This window comes from Melanerpes formicivorus, unplaced genomic scaffold (genome assembly GCF_026170545.1).
Source record: "Melanerpes formicivorus ecotype bairdi unplaced genomic scaffold, bMelFor1.0.p_v2 SCAF_16, whole genome shotgun sequence".
Taxonomy (NCBI): domain Eukaryota; kingdom Metazoa; phylum Chordata; class Aves; order Piciformes; family Picidae; genus Melanerpes; species Melanerpes formicivorus.
Window position 1 is genome coordinate 6,842,308 of NW_027142368.1, and position 17,818 is coordinate 6,860,125.

The following is a 17,818-nucleotide window of genomic DNA, read 5'->3' on the forward strand; positions in this document are numbered from 1 at the left end:
AAGCATGTGAAAATCATGGCAACCTGCATGTTGATAGTGTATGTGTCTTGCTCATTCTTTACACAGGGTTGCCAGAGCAACCTGCAGTTTGGAATTTCCTCTGACTGCTTAACCTTACAAGAGGCCATTACAGCTATTTGGGCTGCTGTCCTGAAGCATGCTTCCCATACTTGCAGTATCCTAAGCATATTTCTCACAGATAGTGAGGTTCTGAGCACAAATAGAGAGTGAAGACTCTCAGAATCTTGTTTGTAGTACTGATGCACTCCCTCTGTGTACAGGATAGTACTGCAGAATCTGATAGAGTTGAAAGCATTGGGAACTTGTTTCCTGTAAGATGACTTTGTGATCTTATCCAAAATTAGATATTTTTAGTTTTTTTTGTTGGAGACAAGCTTGTTCCACAAAAGTCCAAGTCAGTGATTTCCTTGTCAAGCTGCTCTTTCATGTGTTCCTGCCTTTCCAGCAAGATAACAAAATTAGACTTTTTCTTGAAAATGAGCTAAAAGTAATTAAAAATTAAGCAATCTTTGAAAATGAAAGATGCTAATTTAAATTTTTTATCTGTGACTTAAACAGTTTCATCAATGTGAACCAAAAAATGCAGTAATGACCTAGACACCCTCATCAGCTTACCAAAAACACAATACTGCACTGTGCTTATGCAAAACAAAATCCCTTTATTACAGGTATTTGAACTAAGTTTTGAAAAAGGATGTAAAAGAAGCAGAACTGTAAATATCTGCAGATACAGTACGTAGCAAAGAAAGGCAGTTAAGTTGTGATGGCCATAACCTCATAGGATTGAAATCTGTGATACAAAGGTTCTTTTGTTGTTTACATGATGTGATCTGTTTGTCAGTACATGAGTTACTCAGCTACTTAACAGGCTAGTGAACTCATTTTTCAGACCTAAATTTGACCAAGTACTATCAAACATAGGATTTCCTTGAAATCAAAATTGGTATCTTCTACACACTTTAAGACAATGAAACTGATCTGAGTATTTTTTTTAATCAAAATAATGTAATTTTTACCAAACCAGATGCCTTTATTGCCTCACAAACTGAATGCTCTTATTTTCCTTATACTTTCAGATTCAAGTTTTTCATATAATAATATTCATATTACCAGTCGCTTACTAGTTCTTGCTACAAATAGTTATGGATTTGTACTAAAAAGACATATTCATTATCTCACAACACTATTTTAATGAGACTGCCCTAAACATGCCTTTTGTTTTTCTTTCCTTTTATTTTTTGGTGTGAATTGAGACATGTATTATTCTTCCTTGTCCCTAATAAAATGTGTTGGTGCTGTTTTTCCTGTGCAATAGAGACTCAGTCTCAGATCTCCATCATAGCTGTATATTCCATCTTCCTTTTTACAGCAGCTGTAAGGCTGCTTAACTTGTGTTTCTGGATAGGACAAAGCTTTTAGTTGTAGTTGTGTATATATACAGTACCTAATGTGCTGCACATCACAGCTTAGAGTCTGTAAGCATGTTAAAGGAAAAAGGTTGAGTAATTACATGAATAATTTGCATGAGAAATTATAGGCAGTTCTGGAAAAGTGTCTGGAGGATTCCATGTGTGGTTGTAAATAAAGCTCAGCTGAAAATCATCCAAGCTGCATGAAACTTGCATCTCAATGTGGTCATTAATGTTTCTAGGCTTGGAAATTTTTTTCCTAGGGCTTCCTGCTATTCCAGCTTACCAATTACTGTTCCCTCTAGTTTAAAGATTTAAAAGCAGAGATTTGAGGAGAAGCTAATATGAGCTGTAATTCAAAACACACCACTTGTGATGTCTTTTGCATTACAGTATTAGAGGAAAGGATTGTGTGAGCTACCTCTTCATTCATTTGACAGAAGGCTTAGGAATGAGGAGGGTGAATTATGTTCCATCCAGACTTTACTACTAGTTTACATAAATTCACGTTTTCAAGGCTATCTTCATGAGAATAAAAGGAACATGCTTGAAAGAAAATTGCACAGGATAGCCTTGAAGGAGAGAGGAAGAGCTTGGACAACCTATATGTGCATTGAGGAAAATCTCAGGTAAAAAAGTTCTCTTTACAGTGTAATGATTGACTGAAAGGCCAGAGAAAATGCATGTTTATAATTTTATTCTAAAACACTGTTGGTCAGATATGAAAAGTGTTACCCTTGACTATTTCAGCTTTTTAGAAAGGAATCATTACCCCAGTGCAGAAGTAGCTTTTGGCTTTTGTTGTGAGGCTTTGGTGAGTTTTTTGATGTTTTCTGTACTGAAGTAGTCAGCCGCTCTAGGAAAATCTTTTTAACTACTGATGATTAGATTTTTTTTTTAGCTTAGGCAGGATTTATTTTTTTTAATTATTAATTTCAAGCCAGTTTTAAAACAAAAATGAGTTAATAAGGATGAATGCTGAAGATCAGAATTTAAGATGTAAGGAAAAGTGAGAGATCAGACACAGTATCTACTGCTAAGGGTGACAAAAGTTGGGTGATGTATGAGTGGATTTTCAAACTGGCAAGGCTTTCTTTTTCTTTCCTTACTTAACTTATTTTTACAAGCCACTAGTAGTGCTATTTACCAAATAGGTTATGTATTTGCCCCAAAGGAACTTTTCTTTGAAGCTGTTCAGCTAATTACAAAGAACTTTGAACCCAAAAAAGTGCTTGCATGGTCAGAGTGTTGGAAAAAATGCAAATTAAAAGTTGTTTTCAGTTTTGTTTTTATTACCTTTGTTACTCTTTCTGCCATATATCCACTGTGCAGCAGTGTTTAACCTCCTTCATCCCCTGTCTCTGTGTGGAAGCCAGAACTGAGCCGCTTCAAATATCTGGGTTGCAATATGTTTTTTCTTCCTTTCTTTCTTTGTTTCTTTTCTATTCCTCTAAGGTGCACATATATGACAATTAATTGTGTTACAGCAGAATATTAGGAAACCGTGGGTTTGAGTATTGTGTAAGCATAGTAACAAAAGATGCCCGTGTCCTGTTTACCTGTGGAAAAAATGAGGCATAAGCAGGCAGGGACTTGCTTAAGGCTATACAAAATGTGTCTTTTTCCAAGAGTTCAAAACTGCATTGATTTTGTTTTCTGTGTATCAATAAAAATCTAATGCTTGAACCACATTCCTGCCCATTTCAGCTACTTGTAATAAAGCTACGGGCAAACAAATTGCTGTAGAGTGTGCTGGCAACACGTAATGATCTGCTTACACCATGGCATCTCTGTTGTTTGGAGATGGTTTTTTGCGTCAGGCTGCAAAGAAATCCAAGTTCTTGATGTGTGCTGGTGCTAAAACTTAATGTGCTTTGCAGCACTCATACAATTAGGTACTCCTATGCAATTCCATTTTTCAGGGTGTGTTCTTGTCCTGGTAAGCAATATGTATCCTACTTAATATTAAACTACATGGAAAACAAATAAGAGAAGCAAGGGTGTGAATCATTTGAATTTAAGCAGTAAAACAGGAAGCTTTCTGAATTAAAATGCTGAGTTGAACTCTGCATTTCTGCATTTCTTTATTCAGTATCTTACTTGTTCATTCAGAGAAGTTCCTAATTTTCCATTGCAGCCAGGAGCATCACTTTTAAAACAATTTCACAAAGGAGGAGTGCATGCATACATTTGATAGGGAGCTGTAAAAAGTTATGTCCTCTTAGTAATGCACTGTGATCTGTAGTTAGCTCCTGTTCCAGACAAGGAGAGTTACTTACGGGAGAGTTTTGTAACTTTTGTTGAGGACTTTGTCCCTTGTCTGGCAAAGCACTTTTATAGTCCTTGCTTAATCTTTGAGATCCCAGCAATTTGAAACTAGTGGAATTTTGATTGTTGAAAGCTAGAATCTTTAGCACATCTCAGAAGCATGCCCTGTGTTCTTGGCATGGATAAGGGTACAGATACACTTTGGATTTTTGTCTTTCTAATGGGTGAAGACAAGAGTACATTCTTCTGTCACCAGTACTGGTTTGCTTTTTCAAGTCTAAATGCAAATCTTTAATGCTCATCAAGATTAAAATATGTGTCTGTATTTATTATTTTTTTCCTGGTATTTTGATAGAGGTAAATCAAATAAAATTATGCAAATCGGTCATTGAATTTTCCTGCAGTATTTTGAATTATTTTCTGTAGGAGGTATATGTTACAAGTAATGTTGCAGCCATGATAACCTAAGGATGGAGGCAAGATACTGTATATAGTGAGGAAATGAGTGGTGAGGGAAGGTGTCACCCATATTGTCCTCTGAGTTACAGTGGTATGGCTGTGTATATGGCTATATAAACTCAGTACTATTGACTGAATTATTGCTTGTGGGCTAGAAGATTTGTGTGGTTTTGCTTGAACTGTGTGATTTTATTTTTTTCTTTGTTTCTCTTGTCTGCATGTAAGATATTCATATAAATAACATGAATGCTATAACAATGCTCCATTAAGTTTTTCCCATTTGTTATCACTTTTAAATTTTGAGTTCATTGAAGGGGTAGCTACTAGAGCTATGAAGTAACTTTGGATGCTGTCTACTTTTCTGGTACAAAAAGTATATTTTGCCATGCAAAAAGAAAATTGTAGCATAAAGTTTTCAAAAAGAAAGAGTGAGAAAATCAGTTTAAAAGTCCTAATGTCACAATAACCAAGGAAGCCACAGCTTTAAAACAGACATCAACGCTGCTTAAGCAAACAGTGGCAGAGTTTGTGCGTGCATCTCTTTTGCAAAGTAAGTAGTGAGGCACTCTGGCTTGGGTGACAAGATTTAAGAAGTCATATGATCCAGAAAGCTCTTACACAATTTGAAAATCTGCTATTTTTAGTTGCTAGAGTTTAATATTAATCTGTATTAGGAAGTAAATAAACGGAACCAGCTAAGCTGTTATAAGTAGCTGAGAGTATACAAATACACAAGAAAATATCGTTTGGTGGTTAGAATACTCAGATACAGGAAAATGGTTAGTTAATACTCGCCTCTAAAGGAAATAATTCAGGAAGACAAGATAGAAATATGAGGTGAAGTCGTCTTGTGTAGCAGTCTTTGTAACACCGGATATTGAGGAAACTTTATCTTGGTCATAGTCTTAGCCAGAAACGAAGATGAGATCTCACACTTGAGGTATTATAATTAACAGCGGAAGTCAGTAAGATCAAACAGGGACTATTCTGATTATGAAAAGAGGTTAAGGCTATATGAATTACACCAGTACTGCAAATAAGAGTGTTGCAAAACACTGCACTGCAAAGCTTCAGAATTCAAACTGCACAATATTGTGCAAAGATAATGGATGTGATAGAATTCTTTGTGTCATTAAAGCAGTGGTTGATGCAAACATGGTTAATGTGATTCAGGATTTTCCCGGAAGCTTTGAATAAAGTTAAGCATTCGCAAATTGAGAGACAGAATATTGTCTTGGATTTAAAGCTGGTGGAGATGGGAGACAATATTAGGATGAAATGATCAGCCAGTATTTTGATTAAAAGCTAATCTAGGTGCAGAAGACACTTCAGTTTACCAGTACCTGAAGTACCAGCATAGTTGTGCGCTGTATTTAGGTATTCGTTGTGTGTCAGGCTATACAGAAAGCAAACCATTGGGTGCAAACATAGGTTGCAGTGGCTGAATCATGACAGATTAGCCATAGCTGGCAAATTAACATTGGTTAATACAGAGTAGTGTGCATCAAGAAGAAAATGTGAATTATGCATATATCTAATTTCAAATAGATACATCTACTTAGGAAGAAAAAAGCCGCCTTAAATAATTTTCAAAAGCGCAATGAAGATTTATGCTCCCTTCAAAACGAAGATGCAGATTGTTAAACACAGAAGTATAATCAAGAACAGTATGGAGATTCTTATAATCTCCACAGGGAGATCAATAATGCAGGCCTCTAAGGAAATGTTCTCTGCTATGTGGATCCCACATGCATCTGTAAAGTATGTTTCAAGGGAGCATTGAGAGGAGTACAAGTGATCTAAAGCCTAAAAAAAAAAACCTCCTATGAAGTCAAATGAAGGTGGGGTAATATGATTGCTCGTGCCAGAGGGAGCAGGAATGAAGGCATAACATGTACAAGCTGTTATGTACATGAGGCAATGGATTATAAATAAAAAGATGAAAAAAATAGAGCCAGTGGAGGGGAGCCTTAAATGAGACCAAGGTTTGAAATTCAGGACTGAGAACAGTTAGCTCATTTGAGTGTGCATCTCATTAAACAGGGTATTAAGACAAAAATAGTTAGAGATATTAGAGCCTGCATTATTTCTAATTCTTCCCCTAAGTGTGCTATGTTTCTTGTCAAAGAAACATGCATCAACCTTTCTTTGCTTAACACTGCTGTGTGGGGATTTCTAACTAGGAAGCTGAGAAGTTAGTGACATCTCATGGTAACCCTTGAAAATTACAAGTGATTTGTGGTAAGGTTCTTGCATTTGTAATTTAACTGATACTACAAATGTTTTCTAGATCAAAATTCTTTTTTAACATACTTGTACCTACATTTCACATTTAATTCTCCAGTGTTCACTATTTCTCTAAAGACTAACTCAAGTATTTCAAAGCCCAAAGTCCTGATACCTGTCAGTTAACATCTGAAGCCTAACTGTAGTCTGTAGTACTTATGAATTTGTCACTCACAAAACAATCGTATACCATGATTTTTCTCTCCTGGTTTTACTTGGTTTAGGTACAAAGACAGCTGCAGAGTATGCTAATGGTGGTTATGATATTGTGTCACCTGCTCCTTCAGTATACTTGGGCACGTTTCAAATTTTACATCTCCTGGAAGATCTAAGGATGGCATTGGAAATGATAGAAGATCCTCAAGAGAAAGAAGCATTGCGAAGTCAAATTCCGGGGGCCACAGCAGTGTGTCTACGGCAATGGTTTGAAGAGAATCTGGTGAGTAGTTAGACATAGCTTTTACCTTTTGTTTGCAACAGCATTGGTTCAAGTATTTGGATATTTAAATTATTTTTATAATGGCCAAAATCTGCATATTCAGAGAATTTCAGGGGGCGATGAGCAATCACGGAAAGCTTTGGATACTGCCATTTTATGTGCTGATTTCTAAAGCAGTGCACAAATAGGAGCATAAGAATTTGATAAAAGATCTTATTTTGCCCTTGTTGAGAGAAACGTTACCTTTTCTGTATTTTTATTTGGTTGATTTGCTGTGTTTGGGGTTTTTTGTTTGTGGTGGTGTTTTTTCTGGAGATAAACAAGTTTATATCTAGTTACAAAACTGTTTCGTTTAAACCATCAATCTGGAATGTGATGGCATTGTCCATATGATGGCAAATTCAAGTTGGATTGTTCTCCTATCCTATCATATTGAGCTAGATGGGGAATAACAATTTGACTGTATTGGAAAAGATTGAGTCTTACCAGCTGAGGAGCAGGTCTTCAGACAAACCTAAAGAGACCCATTGGATGTAAAGGAAGAGAAACAGCAGGTCCTGCTAGAACATTTTTTCACTGCAAGTGAATGGTGGTTTCCTAATGAATTAAAGCTCACTTTCTGTACTTCATAAAAGTTTTCTAGATGAATGAATTTTCTTCTGGCTTTGTCAGTGCATGTTACTTCTATGTAACTTTGTATATGGCTTCTGGTTCACTGTTTATCACCTGCTGTAGCTGCTCCATGCTTACTAAATCCTAATGTTGTTGAAAAGCTGTCTGCTTTTGTTTGAACTTGTCAACTCTTGGTTTGTTGGTGTTCTCCACAGAGTACAGATCTATGGCTGGAAAGTGCAATTTGGGACCTTAAGAGGAAAAGAACGTGGATTTATTACCAGTTTTGGAAGCTAAAAGTGGAGGCAGAGAAAGATGGCTCAAGACTAATTCCTGCTTAGTGTATCAAAGAATAGCATTTAACAGCTAACACTTTGGTTTAAGCAAAAGAATAGAAAAGAAATCAGTTACTTTCTCGTGTGCTCCTCCTGTATTAGCAATCATCAAACCCGAATGCAGCCCTGCAAACTCTGTGAGACAGAGTATGGCTGTCCCTGCTAGTTCTGTTTGTGCTACACAGCAGTGTTTGGGATTGCAGGTTAGAGGACAGAAAGTGACTGAACCTTCTTTGTATTGTTTGCTTGTATTGGGATATCATCTAGAAACCACAGCTCAGCTGCACTAGAGTAGGAAAAATAGCTTCTGTAGAAGTTGCCCCTTGGCCTTCTAATTCAAGGACCTTTGCAGATTTGGTAATTGTCATTCAGTGTGCTGAACTACACACAATGCTTAAATAAATAAGACTGTGGACTTTAGCCTTTTGGTCAGCTTTGAGACATTGGCTTTTTACTGATGAGTCACAGAGCTTCTGTGATGATTACGGATATAACAGCTGGTCACATTAGAGTCTTACCTTCTTTCAATTCCATAATGCCAAACTGGAATTTCAGACATGGTTTGTTGGTTTTAAACAATTCTAACTTGTGTTCTTTGTCTGCTATGGGTGTGAATACCAAAGGTGTGGGAAAATTTAGATATACCTAGAGTGTGAAAACTTCAGATGACATAATTCATACTTGATTACTTTGCCTGCTTCCTCTTCTGATAGCATTTGCTTTGTTCCTTGTTTTATGGCAGCATTGATAATGATTTGGTGTTTTGGTGATTTGATTGAGCTGGATTTTGAGCTTTTCCTCTACAGTCTTCTAAGGAAGAGGCATACCATTCATGGAAATCAAGTGTGCTTTTAGAAAAGGTTCCTCTCACATTTTTGTGGTGTGAGATCTGTGAACATAACAGGATATCAGGTTCTTGAGTTCGTAGTAGAACTGGACGCAGTAACTGCTGCCACTACTTTGAGATAGGTTTGACAAACTTAGCACTGAATTCAGAAAGATTGTTACTATCTACTATAGAATGCAGATTGAATAATTGCTGTAACTGCTGAAGTATTTTGGCAAAGCTAAAATAGAATAAATCGTCATTAGACTTTTGACTACTTAGGAAATGTATTAAAATTTTTTGCCTCAAGATGAATGTTGGGAGTATTATACATGCTTTATGATTGTAAACTCTTTGGCCTTAAAACAGAGCAAAACCACATGGGGACTATCATGGAATTCATATAAAACAATTTTGTGTGCAGTTTCAATGCTTCATGTTAAATATTTTAGTATAGGTGGTGTCCACATGACATATCACAAAGCAGGTAGTAATTTCAGCATTAAAAATTAACTGCCACAGTAACAACTGACTGCTTGACTTGGTGAGCTACGAGTGAATGTATTTAGTTATGGTTTCATTTCATAACTCTAAATGAACTTTTGCATTGTTATTTTATTTTTATTTTCTAGTTTTCTTCTATACATCTTTATGGAACTCTTTTCTGAGTTAATGGGAATGCTAGTGATCTTACAGTGTTACTGAAATGATTTTAAGTATGAATGAAAACCTCATTTGACAGATAGCAAAACATAATCTTCCTTCCAGTGGAACATTTATATTTAATATAGAATAATAAACCAGGTTGGAAGAGACCTTCAAGATCGTGTCCAACCCACCTAAACAATTAAACCATGGCACCAAGCACCCCATCAAGTCTCACCCTGAGCACCTCCAATGATGGTGACTCCACCACCTCCCCCAGCAGCCCATTCCAATGGGCAATCACTCTCTCTGTATAGAACTTCTTCCTAACATCCAAACTAAACCTCCCCTGGTGCAGCCTGAGACTGTGTCCTACTGTTCTGGTACTGGCTGCCTGGGAGAAGAGACCATCATCCACCTGTCTACAACTTCCCTTCAGGTAGTTGTAGAGAGCAATAAGGTCACCCCTGAATCTCCTCCTCTCCAGACTAAGCAACCCCAGCTCCCTCAGTTTCTCCTCATAGGGCTCGTGTTCCAAACCACTCACCAACTTCATTGCCCTTCTCTGGACTTGTTCCAGCAAGTCAACATCCTTCCTAAACTGAGGGGCCCAGAACTGGACACAGTACTCGAGGTGTGGCCTAACCAGTGCAGTGTACAGGGGCAGAATGACCTCCCTGCTCCTGCTGGCCACACTGTTCCTGATGCAGGCCAGGATGCCATTGGCCCTCTTGGCTGCCTGGGGTTTTTGTAAAGGTAAACCAAAAGATTTTCACAGAAGTAGGGTGAGTATCTTGGAATCTTGATTGGCATTTGGTCATAATTAAACTTCAGAAGAGTGTTTCTGCTGTGTGTTAAAATCAAGGAATTTTTTTTTTTTTGTCTACTCTCTTTACAGGGACTCAAAACAAAGTCCCAGTTTAGAATTGTAAATTAGTGGAGTTTGTGAAGTTTTTGGAATTACTTCAACATTTTATTTTAAGCCTGTGTTACAGTGCTCTGCTGAAACATTATCACTGGTCCCTCTATTTCACTGTTGTCTGAGATTCATTTCATAGTTATCTGTCCAGAAGAGAGGCAGAAAATGACTGCTTTAGAGGACACTTCAATGTGCTTGGAAACATGATTTTATAAAAGTATCAATAGGATTTTGTGGCAACATCTGAAAGGGAAGAGCAATGTCAATTAAAGCCAGTATATGTATCTGCTGGTAGATTTGACTGTGGAATTGAACTGTTGAGAGTCATGATGGAGCTATATGTAGCTGGATCTTCCCATTGCCAAGGGGTATTAGCACATGTTAAATTGAAAACAGACCAGCAGAGCCTGCTTGGGACAGTGCAGAAAGCCATCATTCCATAAGCATTTGGGTTTATTTTTCACAAATTGAAACATTAGATGGATATGTTTTCTGAGCAGTAGTCAGAGTCAAAAGTTGTATGACCCAGTCCTGTGCTGTGCTCCAGCTCCTTTTGAATGAGTTGATGATGTAAGGAAGCCCTGAACGGGAAGATCTGGCCCTCTCAGGAGTTCCTCAAGCATGTTAGAGCAATTGACAGCACAAAAGAAACAGCAGAGGAGTGTCCTTCGTACAGGCAGCTTTTTATAAATACCAGAGTGTCTTGGAGCTAGAGGAAATGGGATTGTACACAGCTTGCATGGAATTTCTTCTAAATCAGGCCTAATTTATTTTACTGTTTTTTGGAGTCAACCATATCTGACTGTGGCCTACTTCTGTAGTAGCTGCCGGCAGAGGCATGGAAGTCTATTCTGCACAAAGGACGAATAGAAGCTTTAAAAAGTTTTGGAATAAGCAGGGCTGATTTAAATCTCTTTCCTAAAATGACATGGTGAGGTTAGCTCTTGGCATTTTATTTCATCATTGTAATGGTCCATAATGCTTAATAGAGCCAGCTTTAAACAACAGATTAGAAAGAATTGTGTTATGGCCTTAGGTTTAGCATTCTCATGGAAGAAAGGTGGTATTTCTGTTATAATAGCAGAGCCTATGTCTTTATATGTTAAGCATTCTGAGATTTCAAGCTAGTTTACTGACACCTTGTGAAGTTTAGGCCTTGAGGACAATCCTTACCGACACGGGCTATCCACACCTTGATGACATCAGAGGAAGCAGAGGATTACTCACTCAATAGGAAGCCATGACTGTGTACAGAGATTGCATGTTAGCGTTCAGAAGTATTAATTTGATTTATTTGGTTCCATTTATCTCTCTTTGAGCTGTTGGCTTCAGCATCTTCCTTTGCACTAAGTGTCTGAATATCCCATGAGTTCATCTTTCCTTTTATGTCTGATGTTATGCATAGTGTCCATTTTTCATTTCACATTATGTTCTGTCACTAGAATTTCCAGCTGCATTGCTTTTTACTAATTTAAATATGATACACTATACTAATGTAACAAACACTAATGTAGAAATTTAAGTGCTATGAAACATCTGCTTTTTAAAGTTTAGATAGAGGGAACACAGGAAAATATTTTCCATAAAGTAACTAGCAAAGAGGTTGGTAAGAGAGTATTGTTTTATTAAGCAAAGGTGCTAGCAGATATTGTGCCGGTGCAAGAATGCTATTGACAACATGCAGTTGTGCTGCTCTGAAAGATCACAAAAATGTGGCTTAGCACAAATTTAACTGAATAAAAAGTTAAATTGTTATGTAACAGTAATATAATTTCTTAGGGACTCAACTAGGTGGAAGAAGGAGAAACAATGGTGGAAAAGCAAACAACTTCATGCTTCCTCAGCTCCAGTGTTGTCAGGAGAAGAAATACACCAGACAGTTAGACTCCCTCCTTCCACAGTTTCAAGAGGATTTGTGGATATTTTCTGGTCTCATCATACATCTGGAATGGAAAGGCATGAGAAGTTTAACTGGTGGTTTAAAGTATTCTTTTACTTTCAGTTTCAAAGCAGTTTATATAGCTGTGTTTACTATTTAACATGTTGTTTGCTATATTTGACATCGACTAATAAAGCAATAGGTTGCTTAGCTGATTGGGTTTTATGGGTTATGTATCAGCAGACGTTCATGTGGCTAGCACCTCTGCTGTTCTGTAAATGGTGTTTTGGGTTCTTTCAGCAGGGGCAGTAGTCAACAGTTTCTATGAAAGTACAGAAGTGGCAAAGAAATCCTAATGGATTTTCATTCAGCTTGTTCAGTATGTAAACTTTGGTAATTTAAATATTTGTGGTGCCCTACTTTGCATTTATATCTGTTTTCATTTATTTTTGAGACAATACTGGAGAGAGGAAAACAAATTAAAAATTTGCTGGGAGAAGGGAGTAATATCTAAATCATTCTCCCTGGGATAACACTTGGAGGTGGTGGTGCTGCAGTGAGAATGGGGGATTTTTGCTTGGTTGGGTTTTAATTCTCTGTTGCACTCGAAGTCAATTCTTAGGTGAAAAGCTACACACAAGCATGGATTTCTTAAAAGAAGAAGGAAAAAAAAGAATACAGTGGTAACCCAAGGAAGCAGTCCTCAAATTGCAACATATTTCCATTATTTTCACACTGGCCAGAGAAGCTAACCTACTGTTTCAGTGAAATGGAAGAGTATTCTAAGCAAATCTGGGGCAACTGATTTGTATCTGGTTGCAGGCTGAAACTTTTTTCAGGCCAAAGCTCAAGCAGGATGTAAAGTTCAGTGTGCAGGTGACAGGTTAAAAGAGGGAGCATGTGACTGTCTGGAATGTATGTTGTCAACATTCATGACTGATAAGATGCAGAAAATTCAGACACGTTTACCTTTTAATCAGGAAGAATGACTAACAGAACCAGGAGGCCTTTACCTGAAATCCAGGACAAATGACAAGGCAGAAATAAGGTACATTTGTCGTTTTAAGTGCTTTTAAGAGGAGAACTGGATACTCATGTAACTGCAAAGGCTGCACTGACACACTAGCGAGGTAATCATTTTCCTGCAGGTTTGTTTTGTTTCTAATGGAAACCAAAATCAGTAAGAGACTGTGTGGTGGTATGTTTTGCGATGTATGTTTTCCCTTTCCCTATATAAGCTTGAATTGAGAGTTAGAGCTTGTGTGTAGAAACAGATGAGGCTCCATAGTGGTAGTGCTATGGGATATGCAATACTTTGAGATAAAGTTTGATAGATTTGCTGTTCTCCATAATTAGATAACTAGTTTTCTGGGGAAAAGAATGACTTGAGCTGTACAGACCTTGTGTTTAATGTCAAGACAACTCCTATTCAGTCTTCAGTATGTCAGCCATGACAGAGGCCGTCATGCACAGAGGAGTGCATCTTAATTTTCTTGAGTTTGTTGTGGTTTTGGGGGGGATGAGGGTGTTTTATTTGGTGGTGGTGTTTGGTTTTTTTAATGGACCATTGACAAAAATAAGGCTTTTGCCAGATGGTGTGGGATAGTCAGGAAATAACTGCTTTTATCAACTTCTAAGATAGCATACAAACTTCTACAACCAGTATAGTATAAGTGCATTCTGTGTACAGAGCAACCCCAGTCCTGTTCAGATCTAGCTTATAGCATGGTTTACTTTTGGAAGATGACAGTTCTCTTCTCTTGTCATATTTACTGGTCATTTTAGTTATTCTGGCACCTTTAGAAATCTTATAGCACTAACTTTCTAAAAAAATTTAATGTATTTCTTGTTGCACAACTTCATGCATTTATTACCTGTTGTGACAAAGAAAACTGGAAGTCTAGCTTTACATCCCTCCCCTTTAACACTGTGTTACGGAAGACTCTAAAAAGAGGACTGTCAGGTCAGATGGATCAAGAATGGATGAAATAATGAGAGCTAACATCCCTTGCAGAAACTCATTCACATACTGTTGAATTCCACAGTTTGGAATGTGATCCTTGTAAGAATTGCATTTCAGGACATACAGATTAAGACTTTTGAGTTCTTTGTATATATCATTAGTATGAGGGGTAACTTGGACCCTGGCTCACCCAAACTGCTGGTTTACTTCACCTGAAATGTAGAAGTGAGTTTGGCTGTAGAAACTGAAGTGGTAAGATAAGTAAATTTGAAATCATCACCAAAATTCCATGGAGACAGCTGCCATTTGGCCTTAATAGGCATTGTCCAAGCAGTTGTCCTTGTGTGTGTAACAGTCAGTTGCCCAGTTTAAATCCCACTTTTAACTAGTGGGTGATACAATATTGGACACTGGAATCTATTGGGAAAAATTAGAACTTAATCATAACTACTCCGTGGAGGCACTAGAGGACACCGCAGTAACAGGCAACACTTGTAAACGTCCCTTCTTGCCAGAGCATTGCTTTGCATATGCATTTGTGTTGGTGTTGCAAGTCTGAAAAGTTGCCATGCTGTGAGACTTCAGCTTCAGCAGGAACAGACAAAAATCTTAGAGGGGTATCATCATCTTCTGTTAAGACAGAAAATTGCCTCTTCGGCAATAGCGGTATTTATGGGATAATTAACTTATCCACAGGATCGTCCTTGGATCCGTCCTTTCTTATAATGTCTTTTGAGGGGACAGGCAAGTAATTGAAAGAGCAGAACTTATTTTTAGGTTTAGTCTGAGCCTGAAATAAACTGAGGAGGCTGAGTAGTGTTACGATAAACAGGGAGTGAAACGGAGACAGGAAATAGGGGGTCTTTGGTAATGAATTCCAGTCACTCTTGAAACAGAAACCCAGAGAAAGCATTACTTCAAAATAGTTTCTTAGTGTCAGCCTAAAAATTTTTAGCTTGTTATTCAACACTAAAAGGGAACAGTTTCTGCAGATTTATACTATTCTTGAAAGATCCTTTTTGAAAGCTCATTTAGCAAGTTTTATTTTTGGCGTTTTTAGAGTTGAATTGTTCTGGTGTTAACTGATCTGCTGTTTAAAAAAACCAGATGTTTGGGGGAGAGTCTGAAGTTTATACAGTTGTGTGTAGTATATACATCTGTGAGAAACATTTGGGATAAGATTGTGGGGCAGAAGATTTATCTTAAAATACGAACATGCATTCAAGATTTTAGAAGTTGAGGAGTGAAAGGGAAAGAAGTCACAACTATATCCTGTAGAACTAAGCTGTGCGCTTGCTTCCAAAAATCTCTTTTAACCCTGGGAATGTGACTGCTGAGATGGGCCCAAAGCATGGATGGTGAGATTGATATTTACAAGCACTTCACGTGGCTAAAGAGGGTAAGTGATTTGCTGGGGTTTGTTCTTTCTTTGTAAATGCACTTTAACAAAGCTTAGTCAGAATTCTCAGCTTTGTGAAAAGAAATACTGAGTGCCATGGGTTTAAAATACTTTAAGTTTCTTCCTGAGAAATGAATTAATAACTTTTCACATAGGAGGAGGTGTCTTGGGGAAGGGGGAGAGAATCAGCTGTCTTTGTCTTTAAACTCTATGATCAAACTTCAAACAAAGATTCTGGCAAGTGCTTGAAAGTAAATCCTGCTTCAAAATGAAAAATTATTTGCCCTTGTTCTTTGCTGCATTCTTCTTTGGGTAACTGTATGAGACCTTTCAGGATGCCTTTGTTTTGGATAGGAATAGCAGTATGTTTTTCCTGTGCATGTACTCTGATAAATATGTGTTTTAAAAAGACAGTGTTATTAAAATCCTGATTTTTGTGATGAACTGTCTGAACGTGAATTAACTGCATGAGATTGCTTTCTCTTCCTGTAAAAGAAAATGTAGGTTTGTGCGGCTGTTTCGTCACCCTGGGAAAAACTACTTCGTGTTTGTCAGCTTTCAGATTCTTAAAGGTCCAAGTATTTATTTTTCAGTGTTTGAAAAATCCATTTATGGGGTGTGAACAGATCCTTCACAGTAAAATGGGGAGGGTGGAGTGTGTGTGTGTTAATTAAAATACTAATTTGTGTGTCATGTAAGCAGGTCATCCTCTTGTTACACTCCTAAAATCTATTTGAACCTGTGTGTACTTTTCTTGCAAAGTCTGTGCATGCCATTTATGTTAGTGCTTCTGTATGGCATTGGATTAAAAATATACATGTATACATATGCACATGCACACTATCTTTTTTTACTAGCTGTATAAACATAAAATGCAGTTAAGTATGTGAAGTGCGATCAGGAACTTTAGAGTAATTTCTTGAATGAAAAATATTCATGATCTAATGCCAGTATTTAATAAAGGCTTGAGAATCTTGACGTTAGTTTACAAAATGTTTACATCAGATTCTGGAAACTTTTAACATTTCTGGAGTGTGGGAGTGAGTGGGATGGTGAAGGAGCAGAGATAACAGGAAGTAGCAGTTGGTAACATTATACTATTAGTTTAACCTGTGCTCTGTGCATTTAAAGCTGAATAACTCTTTAGTGGTTTTTGCAATTGCATATTAATTTATGTAAATTAAGTTAGGAATATGGTATGTCTGGCACCTCTGCCTCCTGGTTTAAATTTCATTTCGGAAAAGATAGGCTTGCTAGCAAAAGGCTGTAGTGTGAGGTTATCAAGTTGCATGGCATTCAGGATACACTGAGGACAGTAACATGGTGAGAAAGGGCTCACAAAATAGCTACAGTGGAGAAAGTCTCTGAAACACCCAAATGCTCACAGATTTGGAGGGGTTAACACAGGGTGTCCTTAGGGTGATTTTCAAGTACCGCGTTCAGAAGGGTTACTGTGTTTAAATGTAGTACAGGTTTTTACAGAAATTAATAATGCTTTTACTGTTGCTACATGTAATTCCTTTTTACTGTTGCTGCATGTAATTCCTTTTTACTGCTCTGACGTGTAATTCCTTACAAGCTCTTTAAGGGGCTGAGCATGTGTGGGGGAAGGGAATTGAAAATGATCTTGCATTGTTCCCAGGAGAACTTAAGCAGTCTGCTCCCAGATTCCTTTGACAAGTGATTTTTAAAAAGAAGTTGAAACAATCTAAGTTGCTTATTTGATCCTCATGTTCAAGAACCCTAATGTCACATGTCTAACACTGATTGCGTTAGCATATAAAGATTTTAGGCCCTGCAATCATAAACTGTTGCTCTTTGGCTGATAATGAAAGCCTGAGTACCCTTCAGAGTAACAAATGGCACTTCACAGAGTAACTGCAACAGACTTCCACAAACCCTTGGTGGAGTATGCCAGAGCTGGCTCAAATTTCACCATTAGCAGGAATCACTTCAGAGAACAGGATCAGTTTTGATGTTGCAGTGGTTGGCTAAGCTAGACTTGCATTAGTATCTGTGGTTTGGATGGTTTAGGACAGCAAACAAACACAAAAATCACAAGGAACAGGCAGGGACAATGACAAATGAAACTGCTATCCTCAGATGTTTAGAAGAGAAGATTTGGGTTTATGCAGTGGTCTTATAACATAACATGCATCATGCAACAGCAGCAAGCACAAAGCAATATTTAGATCAAATTGAAATGGTCATTCTTGGCGCAGCACTTTAACCGGTCATTTTAATGTGAAGAAAGTCCAGAAAAGTGTATTTGTTTGTGAGCTTGGGCAGGGTTAGAGCAACAAAGTGGGCAGCAAAATGTAAGAGTGGATGTACAGAGCCAAAAACCAACTCAGTTGC

The 17,818-nt window shown here is 37.6% G+C and overlaps 1 protein-coding gene across 15 annotated transcripts in view; it reads left to right on the forward strand.

Annotated features, from left to right (window-relative positions):
• The window catches only part of PPFIBP2 (PPFIA binding protein 2), an 88,274-nt gene that overhangs the window by 22,541 nt on the left and 47,915 nt on the right, over window positions 1-17,818 (forward strand). For 11 of the 15 annotated variants that reach the window (XM_068147901.1, XM_068147907.1, XM_068147908.1 and 8 more), the window contains exon 3: window positions 6,668-6,882. In XM_068147901.1, the coding sequence (XP_068004002.1) occupies window positions 6,668-6,882 (215 nt within the window). Of the gene's footprint in view, window positions 1-1,851; window positions 2,060-6,667; window positions 6,883-13,200; window positions 15,461-17,818 lie in introns of those variants that run through there. The other 4 variants (XM_068147913.1, XM_068147915.1, XM_068147914.1 and 1 more) reach the window with 4 other exon arrangements.